The sequence below is a fragment of the Procambarus clarkii genome, chromosome 24 (genome assembly GCF_040958095.1).
Source record: "Procambarus clarkii isolate CNS0578487 chromosome 24, FALCON_Pclarkii_2.0, whole genome shotgun sequence".
Taxonomy (NCBI): Eukaryota; Metazoa; Arthropoda; class Malacostraca; order Decapoda; family Cambaridae; genus Procambarus; species Procambarus clarkii.
The window spans coordinates 40,208,414-40,234,342 of record NC_091173.1 but is presented as its reverse complement, the minus strand read 5'-3'; the positions used below and the strand labels follow the sequence as shown (position 1 = coordinate 40,234,342).

Here is a 25,929-nt window from a genome sequence, read left to right as displayed (position 1 = left end):
AGAGTACAACAAATTGCAAACAGACAGTCAAGATTCCGAGGATTCCGAGACCGACAGTGACAACAGTGTAGTCAGTATTGAGTCACAGACTGACAACGAAGAAATGGAAGAAACACTCTTCCCTTTGATTTGAGTAGCTTTAAGTAGCAAAGCAAAGAGAAAATAACAAGTATTCTCTACCCCTGGGTTGGGAAATGTTCTTTGCCCAAATCATCATCATGTTAATTTTGCATCCCTATGTTGCTCAAGAAAGATTTGTTTTCAAATTAGTTTTTATTTTTATTAATTACCCTCAAAGTTTTGTTTAGTTTAGAAATGCAAATTAAATAAATTGTAGTTGTAGTTATGTGCAATTTCTTTGCTTTCCTTCAAAAAACACACACAAAAAAAATAGGTAAACATGAAAAATGAGTGCCCAAATGCGATACAGAAAACTTTTTTAGTATCAGTAGTTGACAAATGTAATGCATCAGAAAGTGATGTTGTGGAGGCAGACATCGTACAAAGTTTCAAGTGTAGATATGACGGCCCAGTAGGTTCAGGAAACTACTTCATTTGAGATGATGCTTCCTAGCATTACGTAAGTAATGAAGAAATATGATATATTTACTCACTATAATGTTGGTACTGAATGTAAAACATGGAAATACACATTTTTACTCTGAAATAATCATATTTTATAACGAAATTATACGAGACTTAACTCGCAGTTCAACACAGGAAGTCTACATTCTAAGCCTGGTAGCACTCGAAATTATTGACAACACTGAAGTAGACAGCTTAATTATTTCTGACTCCCTTTCTTCACTACGAGCAATAAACAATTTGCAATCATGTAATAACGTGCTTGTCTTGGAAGCTAGACATAGATATATAAGAATACTTAGCAAGAGGGTAAATATAAAAATGTTGTGGATTCCTTCTCACATTGGCATGCAGGAACATGACAATAAATAAGCCTCTGTATCTCTTTCCACTTCGGCTCACAAGATGGGTATAGGGTGCATAATAAATGCGCTAAAGAGAGAATGTGGCTTTGGGTAATTAGATGATTCCAATTTTGCTATAAAATTATGTTAGTTTAGAGTAAAAATAATTTTTTTTTCATGATGTTCTACATTCAGCACCAACAATATAGTGAGTAAATATATCGTAGTGTTTCATTACTTACGTATACTGTACTAAGAAGCTTTGGGTAATTAGACGGACTGCCACACACCAGTCCACATTTACACATAATGTAAATTATAATTAAATGCAAGATCTTGTATATGGGCCATAACAATCCACGTCACAAGTACTAAATTAACAGTACTACTTTACATAAAGAATATTAAATGTTTATTCAGGTAAAAGTTCTAATAGCAGATTTGTATGACATAATTAGGGGACATGCATGATTTTGGGTAGTAGAACCCCAAACACATGTACAATAATTAAGATAATGGCAAATGGCAAATTGTGAGTGTCTGAACTCGGGGAGCGAGAGCGTGGCGGCTCGATGCGGTCGTAATCTGCTGTCTGCTCTGTGTCTAAGCTGTAGCGTCTTGGGTCGATTAGAACTGTACACGCCGAGTGCTACATTGTTGAATGTGGAAATTGTACTGTCCTCCATTCCTCATATCGCTTGCTTATATGGTGATTACACCTCAGCTCCTCCAACAAGCTGAGAAGAGTATTACCTGAAATTGGGGAAAGGATTGTAGCTTCTGTAATTAGTGCTAATTAGTTATGCTATTAAGATAATGAGATAATGGAGCGAGTATAAGGATTACTCGCTACAGCATTTTAATACCAAGCAGAATTATGCCATGTGCGGGTAGGCGATTCCACGGGTTTACAACCCTATGGGTGAAAGCATCTTTGGTTTTCTGTCCTACATTGTGGTTTCTTGAGCTTGAACCCGTTGCTCCTCGTTCGTGTTACGTCTGACCTTTTGAAAAAACTGTCCGGATTGACATCCTCCAAATTTAGTATTTTATGGGTTTCTATGAGATCCGCCCTGTCATGCCTGGTCTGCAGTGTTGTTACCCTAGTGGCCCTCATCCATTCCTGATACAAGAGATGAAGCTCTGGTATGACTTTTTTTAATTACCTCTTCCACTTGTTGAGCAATATTATTGTCCCCTAACTCCCCTTGCCACTTCGGGGGGGTATAGGGTGTTGATGTAGCTTCAGGGCACCAATCCCCCCAGCCACAGGGAATGGCGAGAAGGCGAAATGATGCATTCTGACTCAAACGCCCTTTCCTTCATCTATCTGTTGTGAGGTAGTGCTGTCAACTTGAGAGACGCACCCTATCTCAAGAACGGCGAAGAAGGTTAGGTAGAGAAATAGAAACAATTGAACTCAAGCTACAAGAATCATACAAAACCCAGGAGAGGCAAAGAGAGCAAAAGGCCATCAGTGAAAGAGAGAGAAATCCGAAATATTTTTTCTCCTATGCAAAATCAAGATCAAAAACCACATCTAGTATCGGGCCCCTGCGAAAGGGAGATGGAACTTTCACCGATGACAACAAAGAAATGAGCGAGCTACTGAGGAAGCAATACGACTGTTTTCTGCGAGCCATTAAACGCACTAAAGATTTCTAACCAAAATGAGTTTTCATGGATATGATACCAACATCAAATCATATATCAGACGTCACCCTATCCCCACTGGATTTTGAAGAAGCCATAAACAGTATGCCTATGCACTCTGCACCAGGCCCGGATTCTTGGAACTCCATATTCATCAAGAACTGTAAAAAACCACTATCGCAGGCCCCTCCACATTCTGTGGAGACAAAGCCTTGATACTGGCGTTATTCCTGATATACTAAAAACAGCAGAGATAGCACCACTTCATAAAGAAGGAAATAAGGCAGAGGCAAAAAATTAGACCGATAGCACTAACATCGCACATCATAAAATTTTTTGAGAGAGTGCTAAGAAGTAAGATCACAAAATACATGGAATCACAGCATCTGCATAACCCCGGACAACATGGTTTCAGAACAGGGCGCTCTTGCCTGTCGCAGTTGCTGGACCACTATGATATGGCATTAGATGCTATGGAAGACAAATAAAATGCTGATGTAATTTACAAAGATTTCGCAAAAGCTTTTGATAAATGACCATGGTGTTATTGCACATAAAATGCGTTCAAAATGAATTACCGGAAAAATAGGCAGATGGATCTACAATTTCCTGACTAACAGAACACAATGTGTAATAGTCAACAAAATAAAATCCAGCCCATCAACCGTGAAGAGCTCAGTCCCCCAGGGTACTGTGTTTGCTCCAGTACTTTTTCTCATCCTCATATCGGACATAGACAAGAACACAACCTATAGCACTGTATCATCCTTTGCAGATGACACTAGGATCTTCATGAGAGTAGGCAACATAGAGGACACAGCAAACCTCCAATCAGATGTAGATCAGGTCTTTCTATGGGCTACAGAAAATAATATGGTGTTTAACGAAGATTAGTTCCAGCTCATGCGCTATGGACAAAATGAAAATATAAAAACGGCAACGACGTAAAAAACTCGGGCAAATCATAACATAGAACGAAAAGGCAATGTAAAGGATCTGGGTGTACTCATGTCTGAAGACTTTACCTTTAAAGAACATAATAAAGTAGCCGTCACAACTGCAAGAAAAATGACAGGTTGGATAACAAGAACTTTTCACACTAGAGATCCTATACCGATGACGATACTTTTCAAAACGCTTGTGCTCTCTAGAGTGGAGTACTGTTGCACAATGACAGCCCCTTTCAAAGCTGGAAAAATTGCTGACCTGAAGAGCGTGCAGAGAACCTTTGCTGCTAGAATCCACTCAGTAAACCATCAGTAAAAATTATTACTCAGTAAAAAAAGTAAAACATCTAAACTATTGGGACCGACTAAAGAGCCTAAATCTGTACTCCCTTGAGCGCAGGCGGGAGAGATACAAAATAATTTACACGTGGAAAATATTAGAGGGGCTGGTCCCAAACCTGCACACAGAAATAACATCACATGAGACCAGAAGACATGGCAGGAAGTGCAGAATACCTCCATTGAAAAGCAGAAGTGCAACAGGTACTCTGAGAGAGAGTACCAGCATCAACATCAGAGGCCTGAGACTGTTCAACACGCTTCCGCTACACATAAGGGGCATGACTGGCAAACCCCTCAGAGTGTTCAAGAGAACTGGATAAGCACCTCCAAAAGATACCTGATCAACCAGGCTGTGACTCATACATCAGGCTGCGAGCAGCCGCATCCAACAGCCTGGTTGATCAGTCCAGCAACCAGGAGGCCTGGTCGACGACCGAGCCGCGGGGACGCTAAGCCCCGGAAGCACCTCAAGGTACTTGCCCTACCATCTACATGATTTGATGCTCTGCAAATACAGCACACATCAATTCATTGCTCACTTATATAATAATTATTTGAGAATATATAACAAGTACTTTATATTTAATTTTTTTTTTATATATTTGTAGCTATACAATATTTGTATCCCTGGTTTCCATACAGTATATTCTAAACAAAATATATATTAACAAAACACATCACAACAAATAGTTGATAGCTGGTAGACTGCCAAATAACAAAAAGAGCTTTGAATATATGATCAGATATTCTTGAGATGGGACAGGAACCAAAGACTCGCTAGGTCCAAAAAGCACACTTTAAGCCTCCCCAAAACCTCCATTCATTCATTCACAAACTTCTCCCAAGACCATCATGAATTAATGAATGAATGCATGATGGTCTTTCCCCCAAGACCAAATGATCCAAGGTATGATCCATATATTGAAATATATTCCCCAAAGATCAAAATATCCAAGATATGATCAAAATATTCAATCAAAACTAGTGACATCAAATCAGCTTATAGAGTGGGTATCAAATCAACAGGAGGGTATAAATAACAGGAGAATTTGAGTTAAACTAGATAGCTGCTTCCGCAAGTCAGACCTTTTCAAATCTGCAGTCTCTAGTAAATCAAATGTTTATGTGAATAAATGTCTGACCAGGTTCAGACAAAATCTCTTATTTAAACTGCGGGGTTTCTGGAAAAATTCCCCTGTAATTAAACATTGTTTTGTGGGAGACAATACAATTATAGCTAGGGGGACTGACACTGGAAAAACCTATTTTATAACAACTGAAGCTCACCTCAATTCTCCTGAATGACTGTGGGATAGCTGCTGAATAACCAGAGTTCAAATTATAACCTCATTTAACTACCAATGTGTACTTTAGCTGTGCCTTTCCTTCCAAAAGGTTTTAACTTTAAAAAAAAAATGGGTCTTCTATATTATTGTCTCTTTTTGTTCTTTTTTTACTTCCTTGTTCCATAGTACACTGGCTTTGCCTGTGTCCTCTAGTTAAATTTTATCATCCAGTATACCTGAGTGTATCTCAATTTAATCTACCTCATTTTGTTTTAGTGTTTTAGTGTAACTTTAATATTAAACTATAGTGTACTTATTATATTATAGTAAGTAAGCTATTCGTTTTATAGATTTCATAATTGCTTTTTGACTTTTATTGGTCATCCATTGTTATTAATTATTCTAGTTCATTTTTACTTTAAGTTCCCATAAGTTTTCATTACTTAAATTACCATTAAGTTTATATTACTTTACAATTTTTAAATCTTTAAAATTTATAACTAAAACTGGACAAACTGGAGGAATGGCCCAAGAATATATACACCAGTTGATTGACAGTTGAAACACGGGACCATAGAGCCAATCCTCAACCCCTGCAAACACAACTAGGTGAGTACAAGTTTTGCTTAGAAATCGAAGAATAAGTTTTGATTACCTGTCACAGTTGTATCTTGAGAAAGTTGGTGTTTCTTCATTTTTTTCAAGGACTTATCCTCTTGCTCTACTTTCTTGTCTTTTGCTTCCCTGATCTTCCTATTTTGATTTTCCTGAATGTGAACTGAAAATAAGGAAAACCTGAATAAAATATATATCCTCATTAAACAAAAATTGTGTTTCTCTACAGCTGCAGCTACAGATAACACACAGCCACTCTACTTGAATTAATGCACATGCTACACACAAACACAATACTTCAACTCTACAAAAGTGACAGCAGAGACGACCCACTCAATTATAGACCTGTATCATTGACAAGTGTAATAGTCAAAATATTGGAAAAAATAACAAAAACTAAATGGGTAGAACACCTGGAGAGAAATGATATAATATCAGACAGACAGTATGGTTTTTGATCTAGAAGATCCGGTGTATCGAATTTACTCAGTTTCTATGATCGAGCAACAGAGATTTTACAGGAAAGAGATGGTTGGGTTGACTGCATCTATCTGGACCTAAAAAACGCTTTTGATAGAGTTACACATAAAGAGGTTGTTCCGGAAACTGGAAAATATTGGAGGAGTGACAGGTAAGCTTCTAACATGGATGAAAACTTTTCTGACTTATAGGAAAATGAGGGAAGTAATCAGAGGCAATGTATCAAACTGGAGAAATGTTACAAGTGGAGTACCACAGGGCTCAGATCTTGCACCGAGGATGTTCATTGTCTACATAAACAATCTACCAGATGAAATACAGAATTATATGAACATGTTTGCTGATGATGCTAAGATAATAGGAAGAACAAGAAACTTAGATGATTGGCATGCCCTTCAAGATGACCTGGACAAAATAGGTGTATGGAGCACCACTTGGCAAATGGAATTTAATGTGAATAAATGTCATGTTATGGAATGTGGAATAGAAGAACATAGACCCCACACAACCTATAAATTATGTGAGAAATCCTTAAAAAATTATGATAAAAAAATGAGATCTAGGGATGGTTCTAGATAGAAAAGTATCACCTGAGGACCACATAAAGAATGTTGTGCGAGGAGCCTATGCTACACTTTCTAACTTCAGAATTGCTTTTAAATACATGGATGGTAAAATACTAAAGAAATTGTTCTTCATAAATGTACAAAAAAAATATTTCTTAATGTTAATCCGGATCTGAAATTCTTCCTGGCCATGTAATAGAACCCCAATAAATCAATATATGAAAATATATTTAAAAATTCTTTGATAAACGGATGAGACTTTGTTGGGTAAAGAAGGCATGAACTTCAGGTTGGATTCTTTTTATATATATTTTCTTTTATTTATATATATATATATATATATATATATATATATATATATATATATATATATATATATATATATATATATATATATATATATATATATGTATATATATTATATATATATATATATATATATATATATATATATATATATATATATATATATATATATATATATATATATATATATATATATATATAAACAAACGGACCCAGTCCATGGAACTCACTCCCTATTGAATTTAAAAGCTGTCCAACTTTTGCGTCATTCATAAACAATACAAAAAAGTATCTAATTTCATCTTCATAGTTTTTTACCTTTTGCTTTAAAATTGCACTGTATCTATTGCTACCCAATCTCAAATTTTTATGTACCCGATCCGAACATCTTTACCATTGTTATCATTGCACTCTTCTTATATGTGCTGTCAATCTGCTGTATGGTGTCTATTAATCTTGTTTAAATTACCAATCAAGCTGTCAGTGTAATCAATCAGAGCTTTAATATACCAATGTGCTTTAATATACCTACTATTCTCTCTCATCTCATTTTTTTTCTTGCAATGTATTTGTTATTTTATTAATTCTGCTAGAATTTACCTAATTAAAATTATCTATTAGATAAAGGACCTGCCTGAAACGCTGTGCATACTAGTGGCTTTACAAAATTGTAAATACTATGCTATGTATTCTCACAAACCCAATATACCTTCTTGTATATAAATAAATAAATAAATAAATGAAATATATATATATATATATATATATATATATATATATATATATATATATATATATATAATATATATATATATATATATATATATATATATATATATATATATATATATATATATATATATATATATATATATATATATATATATATATATATATATATATATGTATATATAGATCGCTTGAAAAACACAACAATGGGAAACATTGATGAATCTCACAGACGGGTTCGATCATTGTTGCAAGTCAAACACTTCCTCGAATTCCTCTGAAGTTGGACTAGTGCCCAAGATGCAACAGGCATTTCCCCTCTGAATCGCAACACTGAGGCGCTGGAACAAGAAACTTTTTGCTCTCTGGTCTTTTGTAGCGCTGGATCAATTTGTCCCCCAATTCCTTCTTCCTTCCCCCAATTCCAATTATATATATATATATATATATATATATATATATATATATATATATATATATATATATATATATATATATATATATATATATATATATATATGCGAACAAGCCTGAATGGTCCCCAGGACAATATGCAACTGAAAACTCACACCCCAGAAGTGACTCGAACCCATACTCCCAGATGCCACGCAACTGGTATGTACAAGACGCCTTAATCCACTTGACCATCATGACCAGACAAAATGAGGTGATAGCCGAGGCTATTTGAACCACCCCACCGCCGGCACTCGGATAGTAATCTTGGGCATAGCATTTTACCAAATCACCTCATTCTTTGGGGCACACGTGAGGAACACAAATGCGAACAAGCCTGAATGGTCCCCAGGACAATATGCAACTGAAAACTCACACCCCAGAAGTGACTCGAACCCATACTCCCAGATGCCACGCAACTGGTATGTACAAGACGCCTTAATCCACTTGACCATCACGACCGGACAAAATGAGGTGATAGCCGAGGCTATTTGAACCACCCCACCGCCGGCACTCGGATAGTAATCTTGGGCATAGCATTTTACCAAATCACCTCATTCTTTGGGGCACACGTGAGGAACACAAATGCGAACAAGCCTGAATGGTCCGCAGGACAATATGCAACTGAAAACTCACACCCCAGAAGTGACTCGAACCCATACTCCCAGATGCCACGCAACTGGTATGTACAAGACGCCTTAATCCACTTGACCATCACGACCGGACAAAATGAGGTGATAGCCGAGGCTATTTGAACCACCCCACCGCCGGCACTCGGACAGTAATCTTGGGCATAGCATTTTACCAAATCACCTCATTCTTTGGGGCACACGTGAGGAACACAAATGCGAACAAGCCTGAATTGTCCCCAGGACAATATGCAACTGAAAACTCACACCCCAGAAGTGACTCGAACCCATACTCCCAGGAGCAACCCTCCCTAACCTAACCTAACCTATCTTTATAGGTTAGGTTAGGTTAGGTAGCCGAAAAAGTTAGGTTAGGTTAGGTTAGGTAGGTTAGGTTGTCAAAAAAACATTAATTCATGAAAACTTGGCCTATTAGGCAAATCGGGCCTTGCATAGTAGGCCGAGAAGTGCGTTCTGGCTACTAGGTACGACATATATATATATATATATATATATATATATATATATATATATATATATATATATATATATATATGTCGTACCTAATAGCCAGAACGCACTTATCAGCCTACTATGCAAGGCCCGATTTGCCTAATAAGCCAAGTTTTCATGAATTAATGTTTTTTCGACTACCTAACCTACCTAACCTAACCTAACCTAACTTTTTCTGCTACCTAACCGAACCTAACCTATGAAGATAGGTTAGGTTAGGTTAGGTAGGGTTGGTTAGGTTCGGTCATATATCTAAGTTAATTTTAACTCCATTAAAAAAAAATTGACCTCATACATAATGAAATGGGTAGCTTTATCATTTCATAAGAAAAAAATTAGAGAAAATATATTAATTCATGAAAACTTGGCTTATTAGGCAAATTGGGCCTTGCATAGTAGGCTGATAAGTGCGTTCTGGCTACTAGGTACGACATATATATATATATATATATATATATATATATATATATATATATATGTCGTACCTAGTAGCCAGAACTCACTTCTCAGCCTACTATGCAAGGCCCGATTTGCCTAATAAGCCTAGTTTTACTGAATTAATATATTTTCTCAAATTTTTTTCTTATGAAATGATAAAGCTATCCATTTCATTATGTATGAGGTCAATTTTTTTTTATTGGAGTTAAAATTAATGTAGATATATGACTGAACCTAACCAACCCTACCTAACCTAACCTAACCTTTCTTTATAGGTTAGGTTAGGTTAGGTAGCCGAAAAAGTTAGGTTAGGTTAGGTTAGGTAGGTTAGGTAGTCGAAAAACAATTATTTCATGAAAACTTGGCTTATTAGGCAAATCGGGCCTTGCATAGTAGGCTGAGAAGTGCGTTCTGGCTACTAGGTACGACATATATATATATATATATATATATATATATATATATATATATATATATATATATATATATATATATATATATATATATATATATATATATATATATATATATATATATATGTTGTACCTAGTAGCCAGAACGTCATACTCGGCCTACTATGCAAGGCCCGATTTGCCTAATAAGCCAAGTTTTCCTGAATTTATGTATTTTTCTCATTTTTTCTTATGAAATGATAAATCATTCCATTTCATTATTTATAAGTGAATTTGTTGAAATTTGAGTTAAAACTAACGTAGATATATGACCGAACCTAACCAACCTTACCTAACCTATCTAAACGTAACCTATACTCACACAACTAAGTCATTAATTTATGTTCCTAATATAATATAATAATAATAATAATTCAAATAAACTAATTGGAAACAATTTATTGAAAATAAAGTAAATCACTCGGCCTATTAGGCAAATCGGGGATTGCATAGTAGGGCAAGAAGTGAGTTCTGGCTACTAGGTACGACATATATATATGTGTATGCATATATATATATATATATATATATATATATATATATATATATATATATATATATATATATATATATATATAACTGAAAACTCACACCCCAGAAGTGACTCGAACCCATACTCCCACAACTGGTATGTACAGGGACGCCTTAATCCGCTTGACCATCACGACCGGACATAAGGAAGTGATAGCCGAGGCTATATGAACCACTTCCCCGCCGGCACTCGGATGGTAATCTTGGGCATAGCATTTTATCAAATCACCTCATTCTTTGGGGCACACGTGAGGAACACAAATGCAAACAAGCCTGAATGGTCCCCAGGACTATATACAACTGAAAACTCACACCCCAGAAGTGACTCGAACCCATACTCCCACAACTGGAATGTACAGGGACGCCTTAATCCGCTTGACCATCACGACCGGACATAAGGAAGTGATAGCCGAGGCTATATGAACCACTTCCCCGCCGGCACTCGGATGGTAATCTTGGGCATAGCATTTTATCAAATCACCTCATTCTTTGGGGCACACGTGAGGAACACAAATGCAAACAAGCCTGAATGGTCCCCAGGACTATATACAACTGAAAACTCACACCCCAGAAGTGACTCGAACCCATACTCCCACAACTGGTATGTACAGGGACGCCTTAATCCGCTTGACCATCACGACCGGACATAAGGAAGTGATAGCCGAGGCTATATGAACCACTTCCCCGCCGGCACTCGGATGGTAATCTTGGGCATAGCATTTTATCAAATCACCTCATTCTTTGGGGCACACGTGAGGAACACAAATGCAAACAAGCCTGAATGGTCCCCAGGACTATATACAACTGAAAACTCACACCCCAGAAGTGACTCGAACCCATACTCCCACAACTGGTATGTACAGGGACGCCTTAATCCGCTTGACCATCACGACCGGACATAAGGAAGTGATAGCCGAGGCTATATGAACCACTTCCCCGCCGGCACTCGGATGGTAATCTTGGGCATAGCATTTTATCAAATCACCTCATTCTTTGGGGCACACGTGAGGAACACAAATGTAAACAAGCCTGAATGGTCCCCAGGACTATATACAACTGAAAACTCACACCCAAGAAGTGACTCGAACCCATACTCCCACAACTGGTATGTACAGGGACGCCTTAATCCGCTTGACCATCACGACCGGACATAAGGAAGTGATAGCCGAGGCTATATGAACCACTTCCCCGCCGGCACTCGGATGGTAATCTTGGGCATAGCATTTTATCAAATCACCTCATTCTTTGGGGCACACGTGAGGAACACAAATGCAAACAAGCCTGAATGGTCCCCAGGACTATATACAACTGAAAACTCACACCCCAAAAGTGACTCGAACCCATACTCCCACAACTGGTATGTACAGGGACGCCTTAATCCGCTTGACCATCACGACCGGACATAAGGAAGTGATAGCCGAGGCTATATGAACCACTTCCCCGCCGGCACTCGGATGGTAATCTTGGGCATAGCATTTTATCAAATCACCTCATTCTTTGGGGCACACGTGAGGAATACAAATGCAAACAAGCCTGAATGGTCCCCAGGACTATATACAACTGAAAACTCACACCCCAGAAGTGACTCGAACCCATACTCCCACAACTGGTATGTACAGGGACGCCTTAATCCGCTTGACCATCACGACCGGACATAAGGAAGTGATTGCCGAGGCTATATGAACCACTTCCCCGCCGGCACTCGGATGGTAATCTTGGGCATAGCATTTTATCAAATCACCTCATTCTTTGGGGCACACGTGAGGAACACAAATGCAAACAAGCCTGAATGGTCCCCAGGACTATATACAACTGAAAACTCACACCCCAGAAGTGACTCGAACCCATACTCCCACAACTGGTATGTACAGGGACGCCTTAATCCGCTTGACCATCACGACCGGACATAAGGAAGTGATAGCCGAGGCTATATGAACCACTTCCCCGCCGGCACTCGGATGGTAATCTTGGGCATAGCATTTTATCAAATCGCCTCATTCTTTGGGGCACACGTGAGGAACACAAATGCAAACAAGCCTGAATGGTCCCCAGGACTATATACAACTGAAAACTCACACCCCAGAAGTGACTCGAACCCATACTCCCACAACTGGTATGTACAGGGACGCCTTAATCCGCTTGACCATCACGACCGGACATAAGGAAGTGATAGCCGAGGCTATATGAACCACTTCCCCGCCGGAACTCGGATGGTAATCTTGGGCATAGCATTTTATCAAATCACCTCATTCTTTGGGGCACACGTGAGGAACACAAATGCAAACAAGCCTGAATGGTCCCCAGGACTATATACAACTGAAAACTCACACCCCAGAAGTGACTCGAACCCATACTCCCACAACTGGTATGTACAGGGACGCCTTAATCCGCTTGACCATCACGACCGGACATAAGGAAGTGATAGCCGAGGCTATATGAACCACTTCCCCGCCGGCACTCGGATGGTAATCTTGGGCATAGCATTTTATCAAATCACCTCATTCTTTGGGGCACACGTGAGGAACACAAATGCAAACAAGCCTGAATGGTCACCAGGACTATATACAACTGAAAACTCACACCCCAGAAGTGACTCGAACCCATACTCCCACAACTGGTATGTACAGGGACGCGTTAATCCGCTTGACCATCACGACCGGACATAAGGAAGTGATAGCCGAGGCTATATGAACCACTTCCCCGCCGGCACTCGGATGGTAATCTTGGGCATAGCATTTTATCAAATCACCTCATTCTTTGGGGCACACGTGAGGAACACAAATGCAAACAAGCCTGAATGGTCCCCAGGACTATATACAACTGAAAACTCACACCCCAGAAGTGACTCGAACCCATACTCCCACAACTGGTATGTACAGGGACGCCTTAATCCGCTTGACCATCACGACCGGACATAAGGAAGTGATAGCCGAGGCTATATGAACCACTTCCCCGCCGGCACTCGGATGGTAATCTTGGGCATAGCATTTTATCAAATCACCTCATTCTTTGGGGCACACGTGAGGAACACAAATGCAAACAAGCCTGAATGGTCCCCAGGACTATATACAACTGAAAACTCACACCCCAGAAGTGACTCGAACCCATACTCCCACAACTGGTATGTACAGGGACGCCTTAATCCGCTTGACCATCACGACCGGACATAAGGAAGTGATAGCCGAGGCTATATGAACCACTTCCCCGCCGGCACTCGGATGGTAATCTTGGGCATAGCATTTTATCAAATCACCTCATTCTTTGGGGCACACGTGAGGAACACAAATGCAAACAAGCCTGAATGGTCCCCAGGACTATATACAACTGAAAACTCACACCCCAGAAGTGACTCGAACCCATACTCCCACAACTGGTATGTACAGGGACGCCTTAATCCGCTTGACCATCACGACCGGACATAAGGAAGTGATAGCCGAGGCTATATGAACCACTTCCCCGCCGGCACTCGGATGGTAATCTTGGGCATAGCATTTTATCAAATCACCTCATTCTTTGGGGCACACGTGAGGAACACAAATGCAAACAAGCCTGAATGGTCCCCAGGACTATATACAACTGAAAACTCACACCCCAGAAGTGACTCGAACCCATACTCCCACAACTGGTATGTACAGGGACGCCTTAATCCGCTTGACCATCACGACCGGACATAAGGAAGTGATAGCCGAGGCTATATGAACCACTTCCCCGCCGGCACTCGGATGGTAATCTTGGGCATAGCATTTTATCAAATCACCTCATTCTTTGGGGCACACGTGAGGAACACAAATGCAAACAAGCCTGAATGGTCCCCAGGACTATATACAACTGAAATCTCACACCCCAGAAGTGACTCGAACCCATACTCCCACAACTGGTATGTACAGGGACGCCTTAATCCGCTTGACCATCACGACCGGACATAAGGAAGTGATAGCCGAGGCTATATGAACCACTTCCCCGCCGGCACTCGGATGGTAATCTTGGGCATAGCATTTTATCAAATCACCTCATTCTTTGGGGCACACGTGAGGAACACAAATGCAAACAAGCCTGAATGGTCCCCAGGACTATATACAACTGAAAACTCACACCCCAGAAGTGACTCGAACCCATACTCCCACAACTGGTATGTACAGGGACGCCTTAATCCGCTTGACTTGAGGTGATTTGATAAAATGCTATGCCCAAGATTACCATCCGAGTGCCGGCGGGGAAGTGGTTCATATAGCCTCGGCTATCACTTCCTTATGTCCGGTCGTGATGGTCAAGCGGATTAAGGTGTCCCTGTACATACCAGTTGTGGGAGTATGGGTTCGAGTCACTTCTGGGGTGTGAGTTTTCAGTTGTATATAGTCCTGGGGACCATTCAGGCTTGTTTGCATTTGTGTTCCTCACGTGTGCCCCAAAGAATGAGGTGATTTGATAAAATGCTATGCCCAAGATTACCATCCGAGTGCCGGCGGGGAAGTGGTTCATATAGCCTCGGCTATCACTTCCTTATGTCCGGTCGTGATGGTCAAGCGGATTAAGGCGTCCCTGTACATACCAGTTGTGGGAGTATGGGTTCGAGTCACTTCTGGGGTGTGAGTTTTCAGTTGTATATAGTCCTGGGGACCATTCAGGCTTGTTTGCATATATATATATATATATATATATATATATATATATATATATATATATATATATATATATATATATATATATATATATATATATATATATATGCAGAATAACCACATATGAAAAATAGAAAATGCTTAACGCGTTTTCGGCTAATTCGCCTTCATCAGAGCAAAGTAGAATCATTCTACTTTGCTCTGATGAAGGCGAATTAGCCGAAAACGCGTTAAGCATTTTCTATTTTTCATATGTGGTTATTCTGCATACTTGGATCAGTGTTTTTGTGATCATTGTTGCATATATATATATATATATATATATATATATATATATATATATATATATATATATATATATATATATATATATATATATATATATATATATGTCGTACCTAATAGCCAGAACGCACTTCTCAGCCTACTATTCAAGGCCCGATTTGCCTAATAAGCCAAGTTTTCATGAATTAATGTTTTTTCGTCTACCTAACCTACCTAACCTAACCTAACCTAGCATTTTTTGGCTACCTAACCTAACCTTACCTATAAATATAGGTTAGGTTAGGTTAGGTAGGGTTGGTTAGGTTCGGTCATATATCTACGTTAATTTTAACTCCAATAAAAAAAAATTGACCTCATACATAGAGAAAAGGGTTGCTTTATCATTTCATAAGAAAAAAATTATAGTAAATATATTAATTCAGGAAAACTTGGCTTATTAGGCAAATCGGGCCTTGAATAGTAGGCTGAGAAGTGAGTTCTGGCTACTAGGTACGACATATATATATATATATATATATATATATATATATATATATATGTCGTACCTAGTAGCCAGAACGCACTTCTCAGCCTACTATGCAAGGCCCGATTTGCCCAATAAGCCAAGTTTTCATGAATTAATTGTTTTTCGACGACCTAACCTACCTAACCTAACCTAACTTTTTCGGCTACCTAACCTAACCTAACCTATAAAGATAGGTTAGGTTAGGTTAGGTAGGGTTGGTTAGGTTCGGTCATATATCTACGTTAATTTTAACTACAATAACAAATAATTGACCTCATACATAATGAAATGGGTAGCTTTATCTTTTCATAAGAAAACAATTAGAGAAAATATATTAATTCAGGAAAACTTGGCTTATTAGGCAAATTTGGCCTTGCATAGTAGGCTGACAAGTGCGTTCTGGCTACTAGGTACGACATATATATATATATATATATATATATATATATATATATATATATATATATATATATATATATATATATATATATATATATATATATATATATATATATATATATATATATATAAGAGTTCTTACATTCTTGAACAGACACTAGCATGCATAGCTTTTTGGGCAAGTCCTTAATCCTAATTTTAACACTCACATTCCCAGTAAGCAGCCCATATCAGCTGTCTAACTCCCAAGTACCTATTTACTGTTAGGTGAATAGGTGCATCAGGGCAAAAGAAACTGCCCATTTGTTTTAGCATCTAATAGGGATCGAACCTTGACACTTAGGATTACAAACCCAGAGCACTGTCCACTGAGCCGTCAGGCTCTGATGTTAATTTTAATATTACTGTGAACTGGAATACATGAAATAAACTATATCAGCAGTCAAGTATAATACAACTAACAATTGAATTAATAGTGGTCCAGAACGGACCGAAACGTCTTTGTATTTTCATCTTTTTGTGTGTGGTTAGGACAACATTCTTCAGCAACATTATTGTGACTCATCTGCTGTATAAAATACAACTACTTTATACAACAAATCAGTAATGTAATTGTGGAACCTAAAAACTTGTCTAAAATATATACAAGTTTTGCTTTGAATTTAAAAAACGAAGAATGAGTTTTGATTACCTTTAATAGTTGAATCTTCAGACAGTCTTCGTTTTTTCTTCATTTTCTTTAACTTAAGCTCTTGCTCCCCATTCTTTTCTTTTGCCTCACTGATGTTGATATCTTCTTGGGCATCTATATTATTTGTTGGTATCTTGTTGACACTTGATCCATTGTCCTGCATGTATGCTGAAAATAAAGAAACATGCGTAAAATTTATATGGTATCATCATTACAAAATATGTGCTCCAAAAAACTTTAATTGAAAGAAACACTGTAATGTGAAATTTGACAGCAATGAGGAACTATGTCATTATGGGAATTTTGGTACTCATATGTAAAGGAAGTCTCATTATCTGCTGATATAGACCTGATGCAAAGTAAAGTGTGTCAAAATTATTTGCACACCCTCCTCCACTATGTGATGGAGTGAAAAAAGATATGTGAATTCGGATAATTCTATAACAAATGTTCAAGATATGAGTAAATATTTCATTCAAAATGATCTGCTGCCAGAAATCTTTGTCAAATATCACCAGTTTGCTAACTGTATTTAGTAACTAAGTGATTGTAACCTATCCACCGCTGTCCACTGGATGGAGGCAGTGTGCAAGATAAACATATCAATTGTGACACTAGCTCTCCACACATGTCAGTTGCTTAATTTAAAATCTGTACTCATGGTCGGTCTCGAGCCCATTGTCAATGTGGTGATGTGCATGGAATTATGTAATTAGGTCATCAAGATTGAAACTTGCTTAGCTAAAATGAATTACTTGGTTCAGTCCCGGAGCCAATTAATTATGTGCATCTGCAACCATTTCCACTACCGCTAACAACATGGATATGGGATGCATAATATATGAACTAAACTACTGTACTATGTAAAGGCTTTTCATTATTGCCAACACAAAGGAACATGCAGGTGTTTATGATTTTTATTGTTAGCTTATGCAAAATAATAATAATAATAATTACCAAGATAAAACAATTCGGTGAGATTATTAACATTTTTGCTTGACAAACCAGTTCCTGGTAGCATGCCCTATGTGGTATTTCTATTGCCGACCTTAAAATAGATGACGGCAACTTGATTACCACCACCTTGTAGCTTAGAGACCTGCAATATAACAAAATATTTACAAACATAACTAAAATATTTTTTGTGTTAATTTGAACACAGTGTTCAAGAGATATGGCTTCAATTATAAAAAAAGAGATTAACTTTATGATTACAGAATATAAAATGGGATAACCATAAGCTTCTGAAACAGACAGCATCCCTCCCTCATATAGCATTGGGTACATCTGCAAAAGTGCAGAAGTACCGAAGTAGCTTAAGATGTACTTTTCTTACCTAGTTTAAGAGACCTACTGATAGTTATATCATTAAAGTATAATTACATAACTAATGGAAATTAAAAAAAAATAACACAAAAATACTTATATAATGCACATTACTTTATTATTAACATCAATAAGTACAGTATTCACCAAAATTGAAAATGTTAATACTAATTAATTATCAAATGGCTTAAAATCTGTTTATTTGTGGGACAATTTAAAACCTAACAGAATGGATATTAATACAATATGATACAATTCTAATTGAAGAAATAACAGAATGCATGAAATACTTACAGAGTTTTTAATGGCTTTAAATGATCTGCAAAGGTTTTGATGCTTAGCAGCTCTTCGACCCATTTCCTTATATTTCTCCTCCCGCTCTACATCACCCTTACGCTTTTCATCTATAAAGCTGTGTCCACAGTTGCAGAAATGTCAACGAACACTAATGACATTACTGCAGATGGGACAACACCGCTGGAAAGGTTTCTTCTGGCCTGTAAATAAAGATAATCTGGGCAATCATAAAGAGTAAAATGTTTAAAATGTAATACAGTGGTACAAAAAACACAGTAGCAGCATAATGAAAGAGCACAAAGCAGTACAGTGCTACAGAAGACTGAGCGGAGAATTATGATTGTATTATTGAGAACCTGTACAGCACCAGATTTTATTAATTACACAAGTAAACCAAATTTAATATGTTTAAATAAGAGAAGAATAATCTGGAATTTTCAATGTAAATCAAAATTGCAACTTTTGAACTGCAAATAATTTAATTGTGAATCAAATATTTATTTGACTAAGTTTTTTGATCTTCCAATAATATTAAATTAATATTCAACTTAACTAACATTTTGTGGTATTAATAAAGTTTGAAATAGATATGCAATTTTAACAGACAAAATTAAGATTTTATACTCTATATCTAATGATAATGTGAACTTACACCCAAATAAAATTAATAACCTATAAAAATAATATTTAAAGTATATATTATATACAAATCACAATTATAATGTAACTTACTTGAATTACTGGAAGCCATTGCTGTAATGTTCTCTCAGATAGAATTGTTGACAATGTTGTAATGTTGCAATTGATAATGTTGTCTGATTTAAATTTTACCTAAAAAAAACAAAAATATTTTAATAACAGATATACAATAGCATCAGTTTAGATTAATTATAAAAAAACAAAAATGCATATTTTTCATATATATTTTTTCATGCATATTTTTCTACCTTGCATATAAATGCAAGGTAGAATGCATATATGCACCACTAAGATGGTGGTGCATGTATTTTATAACACATTTGAACAATGAAACTCTACAGATGATACAGAAGACACAAGAAAAATGGCACTGTAGGAGACATTGAAAAAACAGAAATAAGTGATAAGTTACAGGTGCTGAAGTATGGTAGAAACGAGGAAATTAAATGAAACAAGGAACACAGGACACAATCAGACCTACTCTAAGAAGAAAAAAACATGCAAGAGATCTGAGAATTACGACGTCTGACGACCTCACACTTTGTGAACATAACCGAACAAATATAGTGGCGGCCAGAAAAATAATGGGATGGTTTATGAGAATGTTAAAATTCAAAGACCTCAAAGATCTCAAAGCTCTCAAAATGTACTCTCTGGACAGGAGACAAGAATGGTATCAAATAATATATATATGTAAGATACTGGAGGGACAGGTCCCAAATTTGCACAGCATAATATAACAACATACTGGAGCTAAAGATACAGAAGGAAATTAATAATAGGTGTCATAGGTAGAATCAGAGAGCAGAGTCTTAACAGTAGGGGGTTCAAGGGCTGTTTGCTAGGCTAGGCAAGGGTAAACTAGGCTTGGCCAGTGTTGGCTAGGTTATGCTAGGAAGAAGTAGGCTAGGCTGATTTACTCCACCAGTAATTGGCGGTCTGTCTAATTACAAGCTACCACAAGCTACACAAGCTTCACATAGCTTCCTGGCAATATGTTAGTAATGAATAAATAAGATATATTTACTCATTATAATGTTGGTACTGAATGTACAACACGAAAAAACATAATTTTAATCTGAAAAAGTATCTTTTTATAAAGAAATTAGACGAAAATAAAGAACTGGCGACACCAAATCAAGTCGACGATCCAAGCGTCTGTTAGGTTAGGTTAGGTTAGGTTAGGTTTGGTTAAGTTAGGTTAGATTTGGTTAGGTTAGATTTGGTTAGGTTAGATTTGGTTAGGTTAGATTTGGTTAGGTTAGATTTGGTTAGGTTTGATTAGGTTAGGTTAGGTTAGGTCAGCCTAACGTATCATATTTATTCATTACTAACGTATTGCCAGGAAGCTTTGTGAAGCTTGTGTAGCTTGTGGTAGCTTGTGGTAGCTTGTGGTAATTAGACAGACCCGTAATTGGGGGGAAAGGGGGGAGGGGGGAACCTCAATATAAGCCTAATTTGTAGCTTCCTGTTCTCCGACACAATGATTTATTTTACGTCAGGCTTTCAGCACAGCCGCATAAAAAACCCTGGTTATTTATTTATTTTTATATGAGAAGGTACACTGGGGGTTAAGAGAGAAAATAGGAATAATAATGATTTTACAATCTTGCCCGAAACGCTATGCGTACTAGTGGCTTTAGGTATTTTATGTACTACCTTTATCTATAAATCAAACAGAATGTTTGTACTGTAACTCTGCATCTATGTATATATTTTTCCTAAATAAATTATTATTATTATTGTAAAGCCACTAGCACGCATAGCGTTTCGGGCAACGATCCCGTACCCAGAAGCTGGGTATCTTTTGTTGCCCTGTGACTACTCTTATGACATTCCCTAACTCTTATGACATTCCCAAACAGTATTGTTAAACTAGTAACAATGAACAGTAGTTCAATATTACCGGAATAATCCAACTGATGTGGCCATGTTTTTGTTGTGAAGCCCGGTCGTTCAGTTCGTATACAGCATACGAAGGTTACGAAGGTTAATCTAGCCTAAAACCAGTCTTAAAAATGTCTTACCATTGCTAAGAAATCCTAAGACATAAATATTTACAATAATACACTGGTTGTTTTTGTTGATTTAGGGGCGATGACATGAGTAAACTGGTTATGTTGTGTTGATTTAGGGGCAACGAACTGTGGTTATTAGACTATGTTTTGTACATAAGCAAAAAACAAGGTGTAATTCTTTTAATTATAACAATAATAACGACAAAAAGTTAATAATTAATGTACTTGTTAAGCAAAATTCGCAATGTCTTAGTTTTCTTTAGAAAAAAAAAATAAAAGACATCTGGAAAAAGATCTGCAGACTATGTCTTACATTTTATTCCGTTATTTACACTAAAAGAACAATTAAACGTACACTATCGCCCGTGCCTGGTGCACGAGCACCAGGCACGGGCACTGGGAGCATCCCAGACACTGCCTTAATCGAAATTTATTTTTTCATACGCCGTTTCGCGAAAATTATTTATAACTGATATAAATGTTGCAAAAGAAGTTTAGGATTAAGTAACATATTACACATTAAAAAAAATGAATACATTAATACCTAAACAGTTTGTAAATACAGTGATAAATTGTGCCAAACATTACACAATATTATTTACTAAGAAGCGTATGACAACTCAAAACGGCATGATTTCAACAGAAATTTTTTATAGTTGTCAAAAAACTCTGATTTTAATTATCAAGTATTTGTCACAATGTATTTTATATAATTATGAGGCAGTGGAACGACCAAATTGTTCTGTATTATAAATGCATAGTGCTAAATTTCTATATACATAACAGTAAAATAATGACCACCTTCATTTAAGGATAACTAGGAAATAGTAACTGGAAACTTTATTTGAACGAAAATTCAATACCAAATTTCTTAGATGTTTTTCTTAATATAAAGATCAACAGTAACGAATCTTATTCATTATGGACAAATTAAAAAAAAAAACATAATTTTCATTGAGGACCATGTATTAGAACATACTTAGTCACTTATATATTAAAAGTATTGTGTTTTTTGAAACATTGGGGTTGTAAACAAACAGAACGGCCTACCCGAAAAGTAGTAACATAAGAAGTTGTACATGTTTGCTAATTTATTATTTGATAAATGATTATTACTAATTTACGACGACTATAAAGGTTTCCCATTAGTTACATTACTGTAGTGTGACTAAATGCTACTACAAAACATATATAAATCCTGGGAAAGTCACAATGACCAGGGACATTAAAGCATAAAAGACTAAATAGTAACAGGAAACTGTCGGCGAACGAAAAATTCATTTCCAAATTTATTAAATGTTTTCCTAAATATAAAGATCGATAGGCTGGAATTTTCTGGATTATGGCCTAATTAAGGTAAAAATATATGTATTTTTACTTGAAGAACATATATCAGAGCATAGTCAGTGAGTTATAGAATAATAAGAGTGTGGAATTTCATTGTATAACAAGAGATAGTCCATGGAAGCGAAAATAGACGTAGTTTAAGACAAAATAACGTCCAAAAACAGCCGTAGAGCCAATGGCAACTGTTGACGTTCTTTTTAAGAGGACAGGTTGCTGCATCACTCTCGTAAACCTCTGAATCACTCTCTTGAGCCTCTCCATCACTCTCTTGAGCCCCTGCATTCCTCTCTTGAGTCTCTGCATCACTCTCTTGAGCCTCTGCATCTTTCTCTTGTGCCTCTGCATCCCTCACTTTAGCCTCTGAATCACTCTCTTGAGCCTCTGCATCCCTCTCTTGAGCCTCTGCATCACTCTCTTCAGCCTCTGCATCCCTCTCTTAAGCCTTTGCATCACTCTCTTGAGCCTCTGCATCACTCTCTTGAGCCTCTGCATCCCTCTCTTAAGCCTCTGCAACACTCTCTTCAGCCTCTGCATCACTCTCATAAGCCTCTGCATCCCTCTCTTGATCATCTGCATCACTCTCTTGAGCCTCTGCGTCACTCTCTTGATCCTCTGCATAACTCTCTTGAGCCTCTCCATCACTCTCATGAGCCTCTGCATCACTCTCTTGAGCCTCTGCATCCCTGTCTTGAGCCTCTGCAACACTCTCTTCAGCCTCTGCATCACTCTCTTAAGCCTCTGAATCCTTCTCTTGAGGCCTCTGCATCACTCTCTCGAGCCTCTGCATCACTCTCTTGATCCTCTGCATCACTCTCTTGAGCCTCTGCATCACTCTCTTGAGCCTCTGCATCACTCTCTAGAGCCTCTGCTTCACTCTCTTCAGCCTCTGCATCACTCTCGTAAGCCTCTGCTTCCCTCTCTTGATCCTCTGCATCACTCTCTTGAGCCTCTGCATCACTCTCTTGATCCTCTGCATCCCTCTTTTGAGCCTCTGCATCCCTCTCTTAAGCCTCTGCATCACTCTCTTGAGCCTCTGCATCACTCTCTTGAGCCTCTGCATAACTCTCTTGAGCCTCTGCATCACTCTCATGAGCCTCTGCATCACTCTCTTGAGCCTCTGCATCCCTCTCTTGAGCCTCTGCAACACTCTCTTAAGCCTCTGAATCCTTCTCTTGAGGCCTCTGCATCACTCTCTTGAGCCTCTGCATCACTCTCTAGAGCCTCTGCTTCACTCTCTTCAGCCTCTGCATCACCCTCGTAAGCCTCTGCTTCCCTCTCTTGATCCTCTGCATCACTCTCTTGAGCCTCTGCATCACTCTCTTGATCCTCTGCATCCCTCTCTTGAGCCTCTGCATCACTCTCTTAAGCCTCTGCATCACTCTCGTAAGCCTCTGCTTCCCTCTCTTGATCCTCTGCATCACTCTCTTGAGCATCTGCATCACTCTCTTGAGCCTCTGCATCCCTCTCTCGAGCCTCTGCATCATTCTCTTCAGCCTCTGCATCCCTCTCTAGAGCCTCTGCATCACTCTCTTGAGCCTCTACATCCCCTCTCTTGAGCCTCTGCATCCCTTTCTTAAGCCTCTGCATCACTCTCTTGAGCCTCTGCATCACTCTTGAGCCTCTGCCTCCTTCTCTTAAGCCTCTGCAACACTCTCTTCAGCCTCTGCATCACTCTCATAAGCCTCTGCATCCCTCTCTTGATCATCTACATCACTCTCTTGAGCCTCTGCATCACTCTCTTGATCCTGTGCATAACTCTCTTGAGCCTCTGCATCACTCTCATGAGCCTCTGCATCACTCTTTTGAACCTCTGCATCCATCTCTTGAGCCTCTGCAACACTCTCTTCAGCCTCTGTATCACTCTCTTAAGCTTCTGCATCACTCTCTAGAGCCTCTGCTTCACTCTCTTCAGCCTCTGCATCACTCTCTTAAGCCTCTGCTTCCCTCTCTTGATCCTCTGCATCATTCTCTTGAGCCTCTGCATCACTCTCTTGATCCTCTGCATCCCTCTCTTGAGCCTCTGAAACACTCTTTTCAGCCTCTGCATCACTTTCGTAAGCCTCTGCATCACTCTCTCTAGCCTCTGCATCACTCACCTCATCCTCTGCATCCCTCTCTTGAGCATCTGCATCACTCTCTTGAGCCTCTGACTCCCTCTCTTAATCCTCTGCATCACTCTTTTGAGCCTCTGCATCACTCTCTTGAACCTCTACATCACTCTCTTGAGCCTCGGCATCACTCTCTTGAGCCTCTGCATCCCTCTCTTGAGTCTCTGCATTACTCTCTTAAGCCTCTGCATCCCTCTCTTCGTCCTCTGCATCACTCTCTAGAGCCTCTGCATCATTCTCTTGAGCCTTTGAATCCCTCTCTTAAGCCTCTACATCATTCTCTTGAGCCTCTGCATCACTCTCTTAAGCCTCTGCATCACGCTTTTAAGCCTCTGCATCTCTCTCATCAGGCTCTGCATCACTCTCTTGAGCCTCTGCATCACTCCGTTAAGCCTCTGCATCACTCTCCTCAGCCTCTGCATCCCTCTCTTGAGCCTCTGCATCATTCTCTTAAGCCTCTGCATCACTATCTTGAGTCTCTGCATCACTCTCTTGAGCCTCTGCATCCCTCTCTTAAGCCTCTGCATCAATCTCTTAAGCTTCTGCATCACTCTCTTTAGCCTCTGCATCACTCTCTTGAGCCTATGCATCTCTCTCTTGAGTCTGATGAGAGAGACATGCAGAGGCTTAAGAGAGTGATGCAGAGGCTGAAGAGAGAGATGCAGAGGCTTAAGAGAGTGTTGCAGAGGCTCAGGAGAGGGATGCAGGAGTTCAAGAGAGGGATGCAGACGCTCAAGAAAGGGATGCAGAGGCTTAAGAGAGTGAT

General features: G+C 38.4%; 1 protein-coding gene across 1 annotated transcript; it reads right to left on the bottom strand.

Moving 5' to 3' along the window:
• Positions 1–4,359: 4,359 nt before the first annotated feature.
• On the bottom strand, positions 4,360–18,447 carry LOC123761551 (protein SREK1IP1-like). The gene is made up of 4 exons (XM_045747567.2): positions 18,326–18,447; positions 17,369–17,536; positions 5,813–5,935; positions 4,360–4,376 (listed from the first exon to the last, which is right to left on the bottom strand). The coding sequence occupies exons 1-4, from the start codon at positions 18,387–18,389 to the stop codon at positions 4,360–4,362; spliced, it is 372 nt and encodes a 123-aa protein (XP_045603523.2). The 5' UTR covers positions 18,390–18,447.
• Between the last annotated feature and the right edge of the window lie 7,482 nt (positions 18,448–25,929).